Genomic DNA, 19984 nt, shown 5'->3' on the forward strand with positions numbered 1-19984 from the left:
TGGTATTGTTTATAATGACCTCACAAATGAAGAAACATTCATTAAGGAAACAGTTCACTCTGAAAAACACGATTATCAGTCTGTTGTTATTTACTCACCCTTGAATCCGTTAAGAATCTTCACACAGTTCCAAAACAACAATGGATATCCAATGTGGTCTCAGTATTCTGAAATGCTAATGATGCAAAAAATATGCATATAGCTATTGTTTTTTTTTTGTTGTTGTTGTTTGTTTTTTTTGTTTTTTTGGTATGATGTGACAAGGTCAAAGGTAAATTTTCTTGAATAGAAACAGCTCAGTACTTAGCATTTTAATTAAATGTTCAGCAATTACAATAAATTGTGTATTATTGCCAGAAAATATATGAAAACAGACTCTTTGTTGCCATTGTAAGAAATTGTTATTTATTGGTAGCTTTCCGTGAATTTATCATGTCAATTAAATTGAATATTTAAGTGGGATGATTTTTTATGATGCATTTAATCACGTCACACTCAAACATATAGCGGATACACTACCTTTCAAATGTCTAGGGTCAGTAAAATTAGTTTTTTTAAATAACTTTTTTTTTTTTCAGAAAGGATGCATTAAATTGATCAAAGGTGACCGTAAATACATTTATAATGTTCCAAAAATTTATATTTCAAAATTTATTTTTTCTATTTATCTAAGAATCCTGAAAAGAATGTGTTTCCACAAAAATATTAAGCAGCACAACTGTTTTCAACATTAGTAAGAATAAGAAATCGGAATATTAGACTGATTTCTGAAGCATCATGTGACACTGAAGACTGGAGTAATGATGCTGAAAATTACATTTTAAAAAGTAATTAAAACAGTCATTATATATTTTAATAATATTCCACAATATACCTGTTTTTGCTGTATATTCTTGATTAAAAGAAATAAAAAAAGAGCAAAAATATTTTTTTTTAAATCTTAGTGACCCCAAACATTTGAACAGTAGTGTGTCATTTTGAGCAGCTGGACTTTATTAAACTGCAGCTGGACACAATTAAACAGAACATCCAGTGGGGATTTTATTTTACTTTTGTGTCCTATTTTCAAGTCTCTGACATTCAGGCTACATCAAGTGGTCCATAAGTGCATATAATAAAAAAAATAATAATAAAAAAAGTCCCTGTGCGGTTTAACAATTTCTTCCATCAGTTGACCACTTTAGACTCCAGATTCTTCCATCTCCTCTCTCAGTTGCTTGGCGAGAACATTATAAACAACATTAGGACCATCTCTGAGCTTCTTGTCTCCATCTAGAGGTATGTTTGTGACCTCCGTCTGGTCCCGACTGTAAATAAAGATGACAAACACAACAACTAATGGCATTAATATGACAGAGGACTGGAATAAACCAGCACACATGGACTGTGTAATTGTGTTTAACCTGGGCATGTGAGAATAATGCACCGTAATGAAGTTGAATTTTCCCTGTTCCTCAGCACTCTGAGCGGCTTCTTTCAGGGGCACAATGGAAGGGTGGCTACTTTCATAAATCTCCTCTGGCTCTTCCAACCAGACACAAAATAAAACACTTATAAGTTTAGAGAGTATGACTTTCTGAATTCATATACTATCCATCCTTAATATCAAAACTACAATTAGTGTATCACAAATCACAGAACATTTTAAATATACTGTATAGTGCCTGTCATGCAATACTTTCAAACACATGCATGATTGTTTTTGTGTTAATAATGAGGCTGAGACTTTTTTATTGAGAAGTTTAAAGAAGTATAAACCTAAAAGTTGTGTAATGATTTAACCACATACTGAAGTTTATCTTGTTTCCAGTGCACATACTTTTAGTGTGTAATATGTTAATTGTACAGAAAATATAGGGTGTGTTCCAATTCACACATTTACAGTGTACTACAGAGACAGACATGATAGTGGAAGGAGATCTGAGAAAAGAAAACTCACTGGAATGTCTGACATTTTTGTGCTCTTGAGGAGAAACGTCTCTGAAGTTGATTCACTAAACAGAGTACTGTCCACTGGCAAGTCAACTAATGGTGAATACTGTTTTTTAGGAGAAACGTGGCAATCGATTAATATGATAAATACATATTAGATTCAGTTCATACAATGAGAATAAGATATATAAAAATGACCTGTTTTTCTTCCTCAAGATTTTCAGTGTCTATGCGATGCATGTTTTTACTGCAAAAGAGATGTGAAATGATGTGTGCAAGATCAGATGAGAAGATCAGATATTTACTATTAAAGTCAGTAAGCGTAAAATCACCTGATCATGACGACCACGGTCAGAGATATTAATCCGATAGAAACACCCACTGCAGATGCCAATGCGATCACCTTCAGTCCGCCTGAACATATAAACCACAGCAGCTCAATCATGGGCATACAGTACATGCACATCATTCATTTGATAAACAGCGGTAGGCAGTAACTATATTTATGTCCAGAAATTCCTCTCTATACACACACACACACACACACACACACACACACACACACACACACACACACACACACACACACACACACACACTACAGTTTAAATGTTTATGTTTTTGAAAGAAGTCTCAGCAAGGCTGCATTTATTTGATCAAAAATACAGAAAAACAGTAATATTGTGAAATATTATTACAATAAAAAAAATCTAATTTAAATAATATATTTAAAATGTAATTTTATACAAAGCTGAATTTGCAGCGTTTTTTCTCCAGGATTTAGTGTCACATGATACTTCAGAAATCATTCTAATATTCTGATTTGCTGCTCTGCTGTGTGTTATGCACTGACCTCGAACTTTCACCGTCAGAACCGGGGAGCTGTGCGCTCCGATGCGGTTGCGGGCCTCGCAGTAGTACTGGCCACTGGCTCCAGGGCTGACCTCAGCAATGGTGTAGCTGGGACCCGATCGAGTTTCCCAGGCGTCAGCCGCATTGATCCGGTGCCAGGTGTAGTTCTCCACTGCCGGATTGGCCTGGCTGATGCAGGTCAGCGTCAACGAGCTGCCCGCTTCGATCACAGTGGAAGGCCGAGCCAGCACAGAGGTGTTTTTGGGGGCATCTGAGAGAGAGAGAGAGAGAGAGAAAGAGAGAGGTGGGGAGGTTAAATGAAAGAAAGAAACTGGAGGACTAAGGTTTAAAATCCAACAAATTTAGTAGTTCAAAGAGGTATATAGAGTAGGTACAGTATCCTTAGTTTCAAATGTGGAAGTAAGCTATTTTCTGTGAATGTGCAAGAATTTCGATTTATTAGCCACAACATTTAAATAACTAGAATAAGTGCATTAAATGGTCTGATTATTCACAGTACAAACCAGTGTGTATTTTATTGAAGCTTGATTCCTCTACAGGATAAAAAAAATAAATAAAAAGTTAAATGTGACTTTTTTATCTCACAATTCTGAGTTATATATAAACATAGGGATACAAAGATCGAAACTCAGATTTGCGAGATATTAAAGATGTTAAGAAAAAAAATCTGAATTGCTTTATATAATCTCACAAATCTGACATTTTGCAAATAAATGAAGAAAAATCTGAACTGTGAGAAAAAAAGTTTGAATTGTAAAATAAAAATATGCAATTTTGTATTTTTTATATGGTGGCAGAATCAGGATTCTGTAGAATTATAAAGTGTAAAACTTGCAATTCTTAGAAAAAAGTAAAAAATTGTGAGATATAAACTTCCAATTCCAAGTTTACATCAACTGGAAATGGATGACACCAGAAACAGTGCACGTTCAAGTTACAAAACTCTTCGCCCTATGTTAAAACCATATAATATAATTTACAATATACATTTATAATAAGTATAAACTTACAAAGTACTATAAGAGAAATAGTGGGCGATGTCCCCATGCCAAACACGTTCCACGCAGTGCAGTAGTACTGTCCGGCATGATGGGAACGCACGCTAGGAAAGGTGAGATTTTGCGCAGTGCCTTTGTTCCAGGGCTGACCACCGTTCACTTTGTACCAGGTGTATTTCTGCACAGGAGGGTTGGCGTTGCTGCTGCAGGTCAGATTGACAGCAAACCCTTCCTTGATGTCTCCTTTAGGACTAATGAGGATTCTTGTGTTCTTTGGGGAGTCTAGAAACAAATATAGTTCAGTTTTACAATACATAAAAGTCTCACAAATACACTAATGATGATGAATGAATGGATTTAAAATAACCTTTTATGCAATTTATGAGATGTAATTCTGAATTTTTAGCAGCATTACTCCAGTCTTCAGTGTTGCATGATCCTATAGAAATCATTCTGATATGTTTCTATGTGGTTGCTAGGTCATTATCATTGCTACACTTTTTAATATATGTCTATGTTTTATCATTCACCAGGTGAAAATTCAACATTTTAAAAAGCAGTAGCATGCAGTACATAAACCATGCAATGTGATGTATCAGTCAAGCCCATGGCATAAACAACGTGGGATAAGTCACGTACCAAAGTTTAACATTGAATAATTTTAACACACTTCTACCCCCAAAGTATGACCAATGCTAGTAGTGATGTTTGACTTAACAAGTGAAAACAGGAAGTAAATACTCCTTTCATGGCTGAGCATCATGTGGTTTCCCGATTTGCCCTATATTTGTACACTTGATTTGAACTTTGATCTATTGGAGGGTGGCAGACAATGTGACATAATGTCCTGCCAAAATTAAAGTTATTACACAAGAACCAGCAACTAAAATAAATCTCTGCACTCACAAAGACATCAGATCAGCAAAAATGGAAATAAATGTCTAATTAGGGAAAGTGAAATGTTCAAATGTCTGATGACATTTTTCAAAATTTGGACCTGTTCACTGATAAACTGCATATCCTGCCATTTAAAAGCTGCAATATTAAGAGATGCATGTTAATAAAATCAGTTACAATTTCAACAATTTCAAGGTTCTTTATATTGGCAAAAAGTTATTATTATAAAAATGGTTCTTTTAAGAATTGTTCACTGAAAGGTTCCTTGGGGAACCAAAAAAGGCTCTTCTATTCTTCTATTCAACCTTTTACATTTACATTACATTTAGCAGACGCTTTTATCCAAAGCGACTTACAAATGAGGACAATGGAAACCTTTATTTTTAAAAATGTATGCAAACAGACTAGCAATACCTAAATTATTTATTCTGGCTACATAAAAACAGAGGTAACCTACAGGTAACATTGAGTAAAAGCGGTCTGGACCGGTCTGTGCCGAGTGGGTTGCGGGCCACACAGACGTATTCTCCATGGTCCCTGTAGTCCAAACTCCACAATCTCAGCTCAGGTTTAAAGCTGTCTGGCACACTGCCACTCTCTCCTTCTTTAAACCAGGCAAAACTTTCTGCTGGTGGAGCTCCATCACTACTGCAGGTCAAAGTCACCGAATCGCCCTCCCCGACTGCCTCTCGAGGGGTGATCTGTACCGTGGTGTAGCGTGGAGCATCTGAGACACAGAGAAAGAGAGAGATTAAATGCAAGTTCTAATGGGAGAGGGCGGCTGACAGTAGAATTCAATTGAACACCCTGCTTTGATCACTGTATTTACAAATTTTATGTATTTAATACACAATATTTAATGCACAGTTGAATCCTTGAGTAGCTTTTTCTAATAATACATGTATAAAATCACCCAATTTAGATGTTACCACATGCAGCACATTTTAGACATGTTTATACTATATCCAGTACTATTCAATAATGTTTTGTTGAATGTTTATTTTTTGTTCTTATGCTCACCAAGGCTGCACTTATTTGATCAAAAATGCAGTTAAACGGTAATATTGTGAACATAATACTTTAAAATAACTATTTTCTCTCAATATTTTTTAAAATGTAATTTATTCCTGTTGTGACAAAGCTGTGTTCAATTACACATGCAGAACTATTGTCTATATGCATGCACAATACTCACATCCAAGAGCCAGGGTGAGTCCTGGTGACTGAACATTTTGAGGGGGTATTGGACGGCAGGTGTAGGTACCTGCATGCTGACTGTCAAAGTTATAGATGGCTGACAGCTTATTGGACTGACCCAAGTTGATCCCATTCCGATAAAGGGCAAAGTTCCTGCCAGGGGCGGCACAGCCTCGTGCCACACAGCTCAGGAAGACCGTCTCTCCAGCAGCAAACATGTTGCCTATTCTCGGTGGATGTACATGAACCTGAAGCTCTGAAATCAGGACAGCATTTCACAATATTAGGTCCATGCGACATGCTAAATTATTTTAGGAACAGGCTGTTTTCCACAATTCTATGCAATTAAACAACAACAACAACAACAAAAAGTTATTCATTTCTACAGAAAAAAATTGTGCAAGACTGTTGCTCCAATTAGAAGGTGTTACCAGGCTGTTGCTTTGTGGTTACTAGTGTATTTTTAGGTGGTTGTGCAAATAGCACTCCTTCCATCAGTGGTTGAATAGTCACATAGCCCTGCCCCCCACCAAAAAACACGGAATTATTAACGCTACCATTCCATTCAAGACATTACAAATGTCTTTACTGTCACTTTTGATCAATTTAAATAATAAAAGTACTGTAAACAGTACTGACCCCAAAGTTTTGAACAGCTGTGTATAGTTGCATCTACTAAACTTGTTTTTATATTATTTAACATTGAAAAATCACTTTTAAAATGTGGCCTGACCTGTGACAGACAGTGTGATGGCATCAGGAGAGGTCCATCGGCCCTGCTGGTTGTCGATCTCGAATCTGAAATGGTACGTTCCTGCATCGCTCAGCTTCGCGTTCGTGATCTGCAAACTGCATCTTTTGTGGCCCCCCATGTATTTGATCCTGTCCCTGTACGAGGGACTCAACAGATTCCCATCAGTATGGTAGGCAACATCCCGTCGGCCCTCTGCAGAGATGTGAAACCACATGACCCGTGTAGAGCTGTAGGGCGAGGGGTAATCGTAGCGGCACGGCAATGTTACTGTGGTCCCGGCCCAAACACATATGTCTGTCCTGGAGAAATACACCAGCCATTTACTTGCCCCGACTCCTATAAAGCAACACAAGAGTAATCAGAGGCCGGTATTGACCTTAGCAAGGTGTGTGCTGTTGACGCCAGGGATAAAAACAGGAAAAAATACAGATCAATACAATATAAATAACCTGTGCACCAAGGGCACTCAGGTAACATAAGAGCACAGATTAGAGCTGCAATACGCAATCACAACCATTTGATTGTATTGAAAACACAAGATACCTGTCGTAAATTACCTGACAGAAGAAGCACAGAGGCCACAATTACATGCACCCACATCTCAGCCCTGTTTATGCGTAAAAACATGAAAGACTGTAAGTAACTTCAAGAATAATCAAGAAATTGGTACTTGGTTTTGCTCTAAAACAACACCTTTCTCATATTCTCCACAAAAAGCTCCCACACCCCTCTGTACACACATGGGCACGCACATGTGTTGAAGAGGGAGCCGAATGGCACCAGACACACAGTGTAAGACACTGAGCCAGAGAGAAAGCAGAAGTTGAAGGGTGGTGATAGGCTGGCCATCCCACTGTCTCACCTCCCGTATCTCTGAGCCTCTAAACTCTGTCTCTGTCTCCAGTGAAACTCTACACCACCTTCAGCAAGGTGCACGAGGCAATAACCATGGGTTTACCGCAGCAATCGTAGTGTAACTAATGTATTCACACTAAAACAGTAACCACAATCCTTCACTTAAATTGGTTTTACTACAGGAACAAGAGTTTAACTGTGGTATTTAATGTAAAATCATTCAAACCACAAGTAAAGCTACCTTTTACTACTGGAACAATATTTTAATTGTGGTGTTTGTTGTGAAAACATAGGAACCACAAGTATTTTACTGAATCTAGCCTACTAATATTTTACTATATTTTACTACAATATTTTACTAGTTTAAACTGAGGGATTGGTTGGAAACTCTTAGCAACCACAAGTAAAACTATCTTTTATTTAAATAAATTATGGTTTTACTTCAGGAACAAGAGTTGAAATGTAGTTTTTTGTTGTAAAAGCAGTAACCACAAGTAAATCTACCATGGTTTTACTACAAGAATAAGAGCTAACTGTGTTATTTGTTTTAAAACCAAATGGAAATTAACCATGGTTTTACTACAGGAACAAAGGTTTAACTGGTGTTTGTTGAAAACCCATAGTAACCACAAGCAATACTCATATAGGAAAATTAATTTTGCTACTGGAACTATAGTGTAATTTTGTGCTCAAGGTTGTGGATTCATCAATGTAACTACGATTACAGCCTCAGGGTGGTATGAAGAGATAAGATTATGTTTTTAAAATACCTCAGCGACCTCTTGAGGTAAGAAATTGGAAATGCAGCAGACAATTAAATCAACAACTATTTCTTAAGAGTAACATTCGTTGAAATAGTACAGAATGTACTCAGTACTTTTACATCAGACCAATAGAAGTTATTAATATGAAAAGCAGAAATCTTACTTGATGAGTGTAACTTTAATTGCAAAACTAACTGGTTGCGGACAACATTTTGCATTAAAAGGATAACAATAAACTAGAATGTAAAGTTAGTGAACTAACTTTGATGTTGGCTTGGCCTTGGGCCAAAAGAGCCACTGTACTTGTGTGTCCAACCTTCTTGAGCTGCCTTGGTGGAAAAAAAAAAAAACTTCCAACAGTATTTTTCAATGGACCCTTGCTGTTTTCTGTTCCAATAAAAAGCCTTGGCTATGACAACAGTTTCAACAGGTTTGGCTAGCTGTATGCAAAATAAGTCATGCCTTTTTCCCCTGTTTGCTATTACCCAGTCCTCTAACTGAAGTGTTGTAGGCAACAACACAGAAGGTAAAAGAAACAATGTGGTTTAAGTCAAGGTGAAAAAAGATATGAAAATAGGTAAGTAATATACTTTCTTTTCTTCACTTTATGTGTGATAACTTGAGAAATATGTTGTCAATACTATTAAAATAAGAAAAAAACGTAATGGTACTTAGGGGATTACAGTTTTGCATAAATACTATATTGGGCTTTATTAAAGTTTATGAAAATAGAATGCATGTATATGCATTTTATATTTATTCACATAAATGGAACATTTTAAAATCTGTGAACATATATTGAAGTATTTTATATCCTGTGGCGCCATCGTGTGGACAACATTAGCATTGTGGCCTTCATTTCTGAACAACATCATTACGAAAGGGGCCAATATTTTATGAATGATTACAAATATTTAATGATTAGTTCACTGATAATATACCCACATTAAAATCGAATTTACTGATACTGTATCTTATTTCATGCTTTAAGAGTTTATTTTTCATCTTACATTTTTAAGCAGTGATGAATGATAACTATGTGAGTTGCTAAATTGTATTTTGCAATTATAATACATAAACTATATAATGATGACAAAATTACAACAGTTATTGTTTTCATAATATTTACTATTGACAATACAAAATATAGACATACAAAAATAAAGCTGCCAAGACGAATGATTTGTCCGTTCTTGCAGCGTAAAAAGCCAGAATCAGCGTCCTCTGTAACTCGAGAGATCGATGCAATGTCTTTTTCTGCCCTAAGACAAAAAAAAATATCTCACAAGCACTCATTTTAATCTCTATAATATATTCTTCTAATTGTTTTGTACTGATTCGCTGGAGTGTTTTAATGTAAAAGGCTGTAGTTTCAGTATGTAGAACTTTTTCCCCATGCCAGTGTTGAAGTCTCGAGCCGTCAGAGAGTCCGCTGCAAATCATTCAATTTCACAATTTACCAGCTCACAAAAATCTGAATTTAGCCGTTGTTGTGTTCTAATGGGTGGATTGTGTGCAATCGCTGTAATATTTTATTTTTAAAAGGTCTTAAAAAGGAATAAAGTCGTTTGTTGTGAGGTCGTTGTGAAGCCCCGCGGTCTCGCGTTGTCAAAATAGATGACGCAAATCCTTAATTTTCCACACTTCAAGAGCTAAAAAACACCCACTTTTAGCTCTTGTTTTCTTCTAATGGGTGGATTGTGTGTAATCGCTGTAATATTTTATTTTTAAAAGGTTCTTAAACAGGAATGAACTCGTTTGTTGTGAGGTCGTTGTGAAGCCCTGCGGTCTCGCGCTGACAAAATAGATGACGCAAATCCTTCATTTTCCACACTTCAAGAGCTGAAAAACACCCACTTTTAGCTCTTGGTTTGTTCTAATGGGTGGATTGTGTGCAATCGCTGTAATATTTTATTTTTATAAGGTCTTAAACAAGAATAAATACGTTTGTTGTGAGCTCATAGTGCGAGTGCACGAGAAGCCGCGCCGTCTCGCGCTGTAAAAAGAGCTGACGCAAATCCTTCATTTTCAAACTTCAACAGCTGAAAAACACCCACTTTTAGCTCTTGGTTTGTTCTAATGGGTGGATTGTGTGCAATCGCTGTAATATTTTATTTTTATAAGGTCTTAAACAAGAATAAATTCGTTTCTTGTGAGCTCGTAGTGCGAATGCAGGAGAAGCGCGCGCCGTCTCGCGCGCTGTCAAAAAGAGCTGACGCAAATCCTTCATTTTCAAACTTCAACAGCTGAAAAACACCCACTTTTAGCTCTTTGTTTGTTCTAATGGGGGGATTGTGTGCAATCGCTGTAATATTTTATTTTTTATAAGGTCTTAAACAAGGATAAATTCGTTTCTTGTGAGCTCGTAGTGCGAGTGCCGGAGAAGCCGCGCCGTCTCGCGCTGTCAAAAGAGCTGACGCAAATCCTTCATTTTCAAACTTCAACAGCTGAAAAACACCCACTTTTAGCTCTTGGTTTGTTCTAATGGGTGGATTGTGTGCAATCGCTGTAATATTTTATTTTTATAAGGTCTTAAATAAAGAATAAATTCGTTTCTTGTGAGCTCGTAGTGCGAGTGCAGGAGAAGCCGCGCCGTCTCGCGCTGTCAAAAGAGCTGACGCAAATCGTTCATTTTCAAAACTTCAACAGCTGAAAAACACCCACTTTTAGCTCTTGGTTTGTTCTAATGGGTGGATTGTGTGCAATCGCTGTAATATTTTTATTTTTAAAAGGTCTTAAACAAGAATAAATTTGTTTGTTGTGAGCCCGCTGTGAGACCACCACTCGCTGAACGGAGCGGTGAATTCTCTCTCGTCTTTCTCTCTCTTCTGTGGCCAGATATACATTTTTAATAAGCCCTGACCCCTGTAATATTCAAGTATGTTGTTTTAGCTTGTCAGAGTGAAATAAATTAATGTATTTATATGTATTTTTAACCGATTTAAAAGTGAAACTAAGGCAGACTCCTCCCTCAGTCCCGGGAATTGCTCCTGTAGAGGCGCAATTTTTCTCAGATAATGGGAGTCTATGGGAGATTTCTGACTTATAAAAATTAATAATAAATAAACTGTAAGTCTGATCAGTCTAAAAAGATATAGCATAAAACTACACCCCGGGGCCCCAGGTCTCTGCCAAGTTTGGGGCTTGTGGCTTTAAAGCCCTAGGAGGAGTAGCGTTTTATAAATTAATTCTCAGAAGAATAATAATAATAGGAAGTTTAAATAGCATAACAGTATGTTGGCTTGTGCCAAGCCAACATAATAATAAAATAGTAAACAAAGCACTTGCAGCTCAAAAATGAGAGTGACTTTAAATCTGTCATATGGACACTGATATATTTTTTTCTGCTTACATCAACGTATGCATAAATATTCAAATTTAGGTATATATGTTTTTTTTTAGTCTTAAACTACAATAGCAGAAAAAAACAACGTAATTCGTTAAAAGCAAACAGACGTAGGAAATATGGTGATTCTCAATTTCTCTCTGTTTCTAAATTAGGCTGCGCTATACTTTTCTGAGGACAAAAACTAGTCATAGAAGGGACGTTGAGAACTGTTACTTTACTGAATTAACTGCAAGCAGTCGTGGCCTAATGGTTAGAGAGTCGGACTCCCAATCGAAGGGTTGTGAGTTCGAGTCTCGGTCCGGCAGGAATTGTGGGTGGGGGGAGTGCATGTATAGTTCTCTCTCCAACTACAAAACCACCACTTAGCAACCCATCAAAAACCAAACTAACCCCAAACCGCCCCACCATAAAATCACCACAAAATGCCCCCCCACTGCTCCCACAGTGTGTGTGTGTGTTCACTTCGTATTCACTGCTCTGTGTGTGTGCACTTCGGATGGGTTAAATGCAGAGCACGAATTCTGAGTATGGGTCACCATACTTGGCTGAATGTCACGTCACTTTCACTTTCAGATGAACTTTCCATCAGCATTAAAACACGACATGAGAATGTCCCGTATCTTCAGACAGAAGCACACAAACGATTTTAAATTTAATGTAATTAAATTTAATTTAACAAAATAAAACAAAACATACAAAAATGACAATCGTTTTTATAATAATTGTTCTGAAATGCGTTTCATGTTGTTTTGCTTGTAGATTTTCCGTGCTTATGAATATTAATTAGATCAATCTCACTTCCAGAAGGGCTCTGTTTTGTTACAAAAAGTTAAGTAGGCTACCCTTATTAATATTCATAAACGAACTCGCTTCCGGTGTTAAGATGCGGTTATCTCACTTGTGCTGCACTTATCTGTATGACAGTAAATAAAAAGTTATTGTTCCTTTAGGAGGCGCACTGGCGCTCAGGATGCCGAATACTCCATTGAGCGCCATTCAAAACACGGGATATTTAACGCTTTGTTAGAGAAAATTGCACAGTAAAACGTTTGCATATTTTAAATACGTAAATTCCAAGGATTGTCATCTGGCGTTTAAATAGAAATCCGCCCCAATAATTGCTTTAAAAAATTTTTTTTTTTGAATACCCGATTGCGTCAACACAATCGACTGTGATTGGTTTGTCCTCAATGGCGCTGAGAAAAGTAACACTTCCCTCGTGACAAAATCTTATTTGCGCTGTTTTACCAGCGCTGTTGAGTATTATTAAATACAAGAATAATGACACTGAGAAATTACAATAGCTCTGAATTGAAAATGCACAGTGGAAATTAAATTTCAAATAAGAAAATAACTATTACCTAGCCAACAAAGAAAACAAATGCTCAGTCATTAGTCCCCTCCCTTTACGATCAAAGCTAAATTCCATTCTATCCACTTGTTCTATGTCTACATTTGAAACCAATGGACCTGCTACATGTGACAACAAGAGGAATTGAAGTTTCGTTCAGCGATGGACTGACATGATCCACTTTTTACTCTCAATAGCACGCCTGTCTTCCGTTGAGGTAAAGTTGAGATTTATGTCAAACTGTTATAGCGATGATAATTTATTTTCTATTTGTAGTTCAGGCATGCAGTTTGTTATTAGACCATAAGCACTATAACACGTACATTGTAACTATAAAGTATTAAGTGCAGTGAACCACTATGCCAGAGTTAATATTCAGATTGCTGACGTGCAGTTTTGTGTTTAATTAAAAGTGATGATGAGAAGGTTTGTATTTGATTTACTGTACTCTGACAGACAAATAAATGTTGTACTGTTTCAGGTTCTTCCACTTCCATCATGTTGCTTCATGTTCTGCTCCTCCTTCATGCATCAGCTGGAGCTTCTTCCTCCATCTCGTGTTATGATGATCAGGGGAAACCTGTAGACTGGTGTGTATGTTTTTAAATGGCCTAAAACCAGAAAACATTCAGCATGTTGAGAGGCACAGCAGTTCATCTTTGTACACGTTCATTTATATAGGGTTTTTTTTTCTCAGTATTTTCATACCAAATTCCACAGTTTGAAGTCCTATTGCTACAGTATGTTTTAGACACATGCTTTAGACACGTTTTAGACAGTTTTTTGACAGTAAAGAAATCTATTTCAAATAAATGCTGTTCTGTGAACTATCTATTCATCAAAGAAAAGAAACTGGATTCCACAAAAATATTAAGCAGCACAATTGTTTACAACATTGATAATAATAAGAAATGTTTCTTCAGCAGCAAATCAGACACTGAAGACTGAAGTAATCGTGCTGAAAATTCAGCTTTGATCACAGGAATAAATCACATTTTAAAATGCATTCAAATAGAAAAAAAAATAATTGTAATAATATTTCAAAATATCACTGATTAAATAAGCACTGTAGTCTTGTGACCATAAGTCATAAACAATTAGAAAACTGACCCCAGACTTTTCAATGATAGTGTACTTAAGCTAAAACTAATAAAAACATTTTTTAATTATAACATTTATTTTCTAATTGTTTATGCAGTTTCATGACCTTATTAATTAAACAAATTGTTTATTCATAACAGAACAATTTAAGTAAACAAAATGGCTACTTAATGTAACAGTACTCATATTAATATTAATAATATAATATTTTTATAGTAAAAAATTTAATATAATTTATAATAGGGTCATTATTTTCTTATTTAAAAAAAATAAAAACATATTATTCAATATTCAAAAAACCAAAAAGCTCAGGGGGAAAAATATATATAATATATATATATATTATATTATATATAATATATAAAATATGCCTGAAAATATTAGATGTAGGATTCACAATTTAAGAAATGAATAGTAAATTTCACAAATACTTATGTGACAAGTGACACATTGAATTTATCATGAAAGTTTGAATTAGAAAAACTGAAGTGGTCTTTTTTTTTAATAATCTTTGTTTTATTTACAACTTGGAGAATTTTTTTTTTTTTTTTTTTTTTTTTTAAATTTTTTTTACAGTGTAGGTTAACACATAAAATAAATATCAATGTGAAGAGGCATATTTCCCTTTTTTTCTGCCTCTCCTTACAGGTTTTACTTGTACAAACTCCCACATCCTCCTCATGAGCCTGTGCAGGAGGGGCTGAAGTATCTTTTCATGGATGGAGAGAGTGAAGGATGGATGGATGGGAAGACTTTAGTTAATGACAGTCAAAGTGCTGTTGGTCAAACAGTAGGGCCACTATATGAGGTACAAGTCACACTCGTTACATAATATAAAAGATCTAAATTTTAAAAATGAAATGTTCAGTTTTGCTTGAATCATCTTCTGTTCTTCTTTCATTATTAGTAATTTTCTTGCTGATTTTAGAGAAGCTTACTCAGCTTACCCTGTTCTGTAGACGGCGCATTTTTCCAGTTTTGCAGAAGTATAAAAACACTGAGTTTGCATTTACATTTAATTATAAATCTATTTAAATTTATTGAGATTTAGAACCACATTTAACATTGGCGCAGATCAAATACCTTACAAGTTTTTGCTGTTTACACGTATGCAGCAAGCTCAAACTGAAACTCAAAAGGGTATTTATTGCTTAAGGTGCACAGACATATTTCGTAATAAAAGAGGTTCTCTTTTTTTGCTTTTGATCACATGCTTATCATAAGGGCCTCTGATCTGCTGTCTCATACAGTCATGTTTTTTGTGAAGAAGCTTTGAGCTTTAACTTTCTTCCAGGGTGGTGATGTTGGATACATTTTATATAATGACCAGCCACCGCAACAACAGAAGCTTTCTGGAGATGCAACCAGGTCTTGTGGCCACACCAAAGGTGCAGTTAACTGCTTGAAATGCTATTAATGGAACACAAACAAACATTTATGGAGGATGAAGTATTAATGTAAACTCTTTTTCTTTGTTCCAGGGGTTGTTGTCTTTGATAAACAACAAGGCTTCTGGTTGGTCCACAGTACGCCTCATTTCCCCCCTCCTAAATCACAGGGACAGTTTTCATACCCCGCTTCTGGCATAAGTAATGGACAGAACTTTATCTGTGTCACATATCCTTTCGAGCGCTTTCAGACCATAGGTACGACGCCGATGCATTTAATAAATTAGTGATGGTTAAAAATGCAATGCAAGTGAGTCTAGTCCACCCAAAAATTTAAATACTCAACCTCATGTGGTTCCAAACCTGTAGGACTTTCTTCCACAGAACATAGAAGATATTCTGATGAACGCTGGTAAGCAGTTTGGGGTCCCATTGAATTCCATTGTATTTTCTTCCATACTGTACTATGGAAGTCAATGGGAACCAAAATGTTTGGTTACCAAGATTCTTCAAAATATCTTTTTTTTACAGGTTTGGAATGACATGAGGGTGAATACATGCTGATAGATTTTTTTTTTATTTTTGGGTGGACTATCCCTTTCTAGTTTGTGACTGTAAGTATGAATCAGGTGTGTTAAAATGAACAAGACTTGTCATGTTTTAAATTTTCATATGCTTGTTTTAAAGTGAGTCTGATGTTGGAAATACTGCTTGAAATGCTTCTCACCTAACCTTTTCATGTGCAATTTCTAAAGACAAAACATTTATGGGATGCAGTTGCCATAGTGACTGTTAGAGTAAATGTCTGACATAGTAACCATAGTGACAACACCTCTCTCTGAGATCCTCTTTAGGTCCATTTAGTCTTGTGTTTGTAAATCACACTATTATCAGATTTTCTGATAATGGTAATAAAGCAATAAGCTAGTGTTTCTCAACCCTGCTCCTGGAGACACACCAGCAGTACACATTTTGAAATATTCCTAACCAAACAACACACAGATTATGATCAGTGGAGAAACTAAGGCCTGAAATGGATGGATCAGATTTGCATTTTTTAAATTACTTTTTTAATTACTTTTAATTGCAATTTCTCTGTAATATTTCCTTATTATTAAAATAAAAAAAATATTAACTATAATGATAATTCAAAAAAACAACGATGATAATATGTAACATGTATTAGTAGTAGTAGTAGTACTATTATATTGTAGTTTCATTTAGTTGTATTAATTTAATATCCACTGTCATTATTCTTTCTGATGGTAATTTAATATAATATAATGTAAACAGGTGAGCAGTTGAAAATCAATCAGCCTCACATATACGACTGCAGCATCCCTGCTTCATTGGCCGCTGCTGTACCTGCTATGGCTCAGCTCTGTAAACACACACTGGGCAGATGGGACAACACTTCCTCCTCGCCATCCAATCGCAGTATCTCACTCCTCTCACTGGCTGGATCAGAGTTCATTAGCTTTGCAAAAGGCGCATCATTTGCCAATGGTAAGACTCATTTTTAACACTGATGTAATGGTGACAGTGACACTCTAAAGCCAGCCATTCAAAGTGTTAAACAATCAAGATTTAAACATTTAGTAATTTAAACTTTTTGTAAGATATTGCAGGTAACACTGTTTTTGAATTTTGAAATTTTGAGAAACTAAAATAATAAAACATACTCCAACGGTGTCTGTTTTATTTACAAATCGAATTATTATTATTATTATTATTATTATTATTATTATTTTTATATATATATATATTTTTTTTTTACAGTGTAAAAAAAGAATAAGAAGTAATCATCACTTTTTCACTGTCTCGTTCATAATCAGACCTGTATCACTCCTGGGTTGCACCTACGCTTCAGTCTGACCTGCTGGTTCAGTTCTGGCGACGCTCCACGGGAATCCTGCACTCTGACTGCTCTCCAAGCTGGAAAGTCCTCAACATAGATCTCATTTCCCCGGGCCAGAGCATCACGTTCAAGGCTACAGAGGACCACTCGAAGTGGGTCGTCAGTGTCGGTGGCAGCAGCGCTGGAAGTGGGACGTCTGGCGGCTGGGTCTGTGTAGGAGATATCAACCGCGACAAGGCGGAGGAGAAGAGAGGCGGGGGTACGGTGTGCCGCCAGGATGCTGCGGTGTGGAAGGCCTATCGCTCGGCCGCCCTGCAGTGTGAGTCCTGCGGTGGAGAAGTGCAGACGTGCGACAAATCCGCACAGTATCGCTGATGAAGTGGGACACAGCAGAAAGAATAACAAAATCAGGGTCTTGCAGAAGGACTGTGTAGGTTTCAAACAGTTATGATTATTAGGTCAAATGCTTTTTCATAAATATATGTAGCAATTTTAGGGGAATAATATGTGAGGTAATTAAAATTTATTTAATTTAACTGTACATTTATGATTGATATCATAAAATTAATTTTCATGTATAACTTCAGGAAAACAGGCTATAAATTTATTTGATTTTAATATGGTACAGCCTTGTTTTTAAATCTGTATATATATTTTTTTTTTTTCTTTTGCTATGATTACATAATTTTTTTTATTTTAACAAATAAAGGGTGTTAGAAGGTGAAGTGTGTAATTTGTGCTGCATTATTATGCACATTACCTTGAACCTCAAGAAGCCAGAAGTGCATTATGGGAATTAGGTTGAGATGTGTATGGTAGAGATGTTTTTAATCCCTCAGCTTTTGTTGCTGTATTACACTGAGGAAATTAAATCACTTCATGTGTCTGTAATTACATTATCTATGCTTTAGCTTTTCACAAATTCAGTGGAAACTGCTAAATATGCTGAATAACTCAGGCCCAAAAATAGGCCTAAGTTAAATAATATACCATAACTTAAGTACATTAAAACAAAGAAAATGGGAGATTAGTTTAAATAATAATAATAGTATTATGTACAGTATACACTACCATTTTTTGGATCAAAAGTACAGTAAAAATATTGTGAAATTTATATAATTTATAATTTACTGCAGAGCATTAACAGATAAGCAGGGCACTAATAAAACAGCTAGCCACAACTCTGAGAACAACTTCATCACAGGAGCCTTGTAAAGCTCTCTCTTACACCAACACAGCTGCTCATAATCAGCACTTAGGTGTTCTCAGTTGTGTAGGAGGAATAAAAGTGCTTAAGCAATCAGAGAGCGATCATTTCTCTGACTGCAAACAGTAATTGATTTTCACAGGTAAATGTAATGAAATCTCAAAGGCATGAATCAGGTCTGAAAGCTGTCAGTTGTATCAAAATTAAAGTTTATTACAAGAATAGGAGGTATGTAGTGCATAAAGTTGTCAGAATACAGATCTGACGGTACAGGACTGAAGCTGCAACATGCTTTTCACTGCGCAACACACACACACATCACACACGAGCACCTGATAATAAGGCACTTAACAAACAAGTGACCAAAAACAAAGACTATCATCGGAATGGAATACTAGCTTACTACTCACTCAATGTATACTTTCTACTGTTTTCTTTAAAGGGTAATTGAAACAGTTGACATTTTTCCAAGATCTCAAACAGTAGTATGCTACATTTGCTGTCACATGACCTCACCACACGTCAAGTTATCCTCTTAGAAAAATAAAAACTCTTTTGTATACTGCGCATTATAGTAAGTATACAGACTTTTGCATGTAAATGTAGTATAATAGTATCCTATTCCGAACATAACCAAAGACTGAGATGAAACGGACCCCTCTTCCTTGCTGTGAGCTCTCGCATGCCTCAGATCCCACAGAGACGTCAACAGCATCCGAGAAAGAGCGCAAGGTTCATTAGGGTACGAACAACTGTGTTGTTTTCTATTTTTGATGATCGTAGCGTTATGCTTTTATCAGTACAAAAATAATGTCACAGGCACAGCTTTGTTGCATTTTTTTAAAGGAGTTGATTTGGTATGGAAGAACAGCCAGAACCGGAGACCTTCAGTTCAAAACACTGTTGGCTCGGCCCCAAAACCTAGTGAACTGCCTGTTCTAAATGTAGGCTGCATGATTATGCTGCCGCCTTAGTTACTTTCTTTTGGCCTATTTTTATGCATGTATCCATTGAGAAGAAACAACAAAAAAACCGAAAAAACTACAAAACTCATTCAATACTGCAATTAAAAAAAAATAGGTAAATACAAAAAAAATTGACTATATTACCCAAAATTTTTGTGCTACTGTACATACATTACCATTCAAAAGTTTGGAGTCTGTACAATATTTATTTTTTATTTTTTTATGTTTTGAAAGAAGTCTCACCTACGCTGCATTTATTTGATCAAAAATACAGTAAAAACAATAATATTGCGAAAAAAAATTACAATTCACAATGTATGTTATATATTTTTATATTTTAACATTTAATTTATTAATGTAATGGAAATACTGTGTTACATGATCCTTCAGAAATCATTCTAATATGCTGATTAGTTGCTTAAGAAACATTATTATTATTAACATTAATGCTGAATATTTTTTCAGGCATCTTTCATTAATAAAAATAATTTTTTA

At 35.8% G+C, this 19984-nt stretch overlaps 2 protein-coding genes across 3 annotated transcripts; one reads left to right on the forward strand and one right to left on the reverse strand.

Annotated features, from left to right (window-relative positions):
* Positions 1-857: 857 nt before the first annotated feature.
* Positions 858-7261, reverse strand: LOC109099478 (B-cell receptor CD22-like). 2 transcript variants are annotated; one of them, XM_042741659.1, is made up of 11 exons: positions 7209-7261; positions 6631-6987; positions 5896-6153; positions 5158-5427; positions 3816-4085; positions 2786-3055; positions 2265-2346; positions 2131-2179; positions 1940-2038; positions 1427-1528; positions 858-1307 (listed from the first exon to the last, which is right to left on the reverse strand). In XM_042741659.1, the coding sequence occupies exons 1-11, from the start codon at positions 7249-7251 to the stop codon at positions 1242-1244; spliced, it is 1866 nt and encodes a 621-aa protein (XP_042597593.1). In that variant the 5' UTR covers positions 7252-7261; the 3' UTR covers positions 858-1241. The 2 variants fall into 2 exon arrangements, with proteins under 2 accessions (XP_042597593.1, XP_042597592.1); XM_042741658.1 differs by having other exon boundaries at positions 1404-1528.
* Positions 7262-13034: 5773 nt separating this feature from the next.
* On the forward strand, positions 13035-18208 carry dnase2 (deoxyribonuclease II, lysosomal). Its single transcript, XM_019086201.2, has 7 exons — positions 13035-13187; positions 13452-13560; positions 14720-14879; positions 15366-15459; positions 15553-15717; positions 16753-16965; positions 17295-18208. Exons 2-7 carry the CDS (start codon positions 13469-13471, stop codon positions 17690-17692), a joined length of 1122 nt encoding a protein of 373 aa, XP_018941746.2. The 5' UTR covers positions 13035-13187; positions 13452-13468; the 3' UTR covers positions 17693-18208.
* The last annotated feature ends 1776 nt before the right edge of the window (positions 18209-19984 follow it).

This window comes from Cyprinus carpio, chromosome B16, assembly GCF_018340385.1.
Source record: "Cyprinus carpio isolate SPL01 chromosome B16, ASM1834038v1, whole genome shotgun sequence".
Classification (NCBI taxonomy): domain Eukaryota; kingdom Metazoa; phylum Chordata; class Actinopteri; order Cypriniformes; family Cyprinidae; genus Cyprinus; species Cyprinus carpio.

Coding starts and splice junctions, on each gene's coding strand:
- dnase2 (XM_019086201.2), top strand. CDS start 13,469: ATGTTGCTTCATGTTCTGCTCCTCCTTCATGCATCAGCTGGAGCTTCT. Junction 13,561..14,719: donor CAGGGGAAACCTGTAGACTG/GTGTGTATGTTT, acceptor CTCTCCTTACAG/GTTTTACTTGTACAAACTCC. Junction 16,966..17,294: donor AGGCGCATCATTTGCCAATG/GTAAGACTCATT, acceptor GTTCATAATCAG/ACCTGTATCACTCCTGGGTT.
- LOC109099478 (XM_042741658.1), bottom strand. CDS start 7,251: ATGTGGGTGCATGTAATTGTGGCCTCTGTGCTTCTTCTGTCAG. Junction 3,056..3,815: donor TATTTCTCTTATAGTACTTT/GTAAGTTTATAC, acceptor TCTCTCTCTCAG/ATGCCCCCAAAAACACCTCT. Junction 2,180..2,264: donor ACCGTGGTCGTCATGATCAG/GTGATTTTACGC, acceptor TCTCTTTTGCAG/TAAAAACATGCATCGCATAG.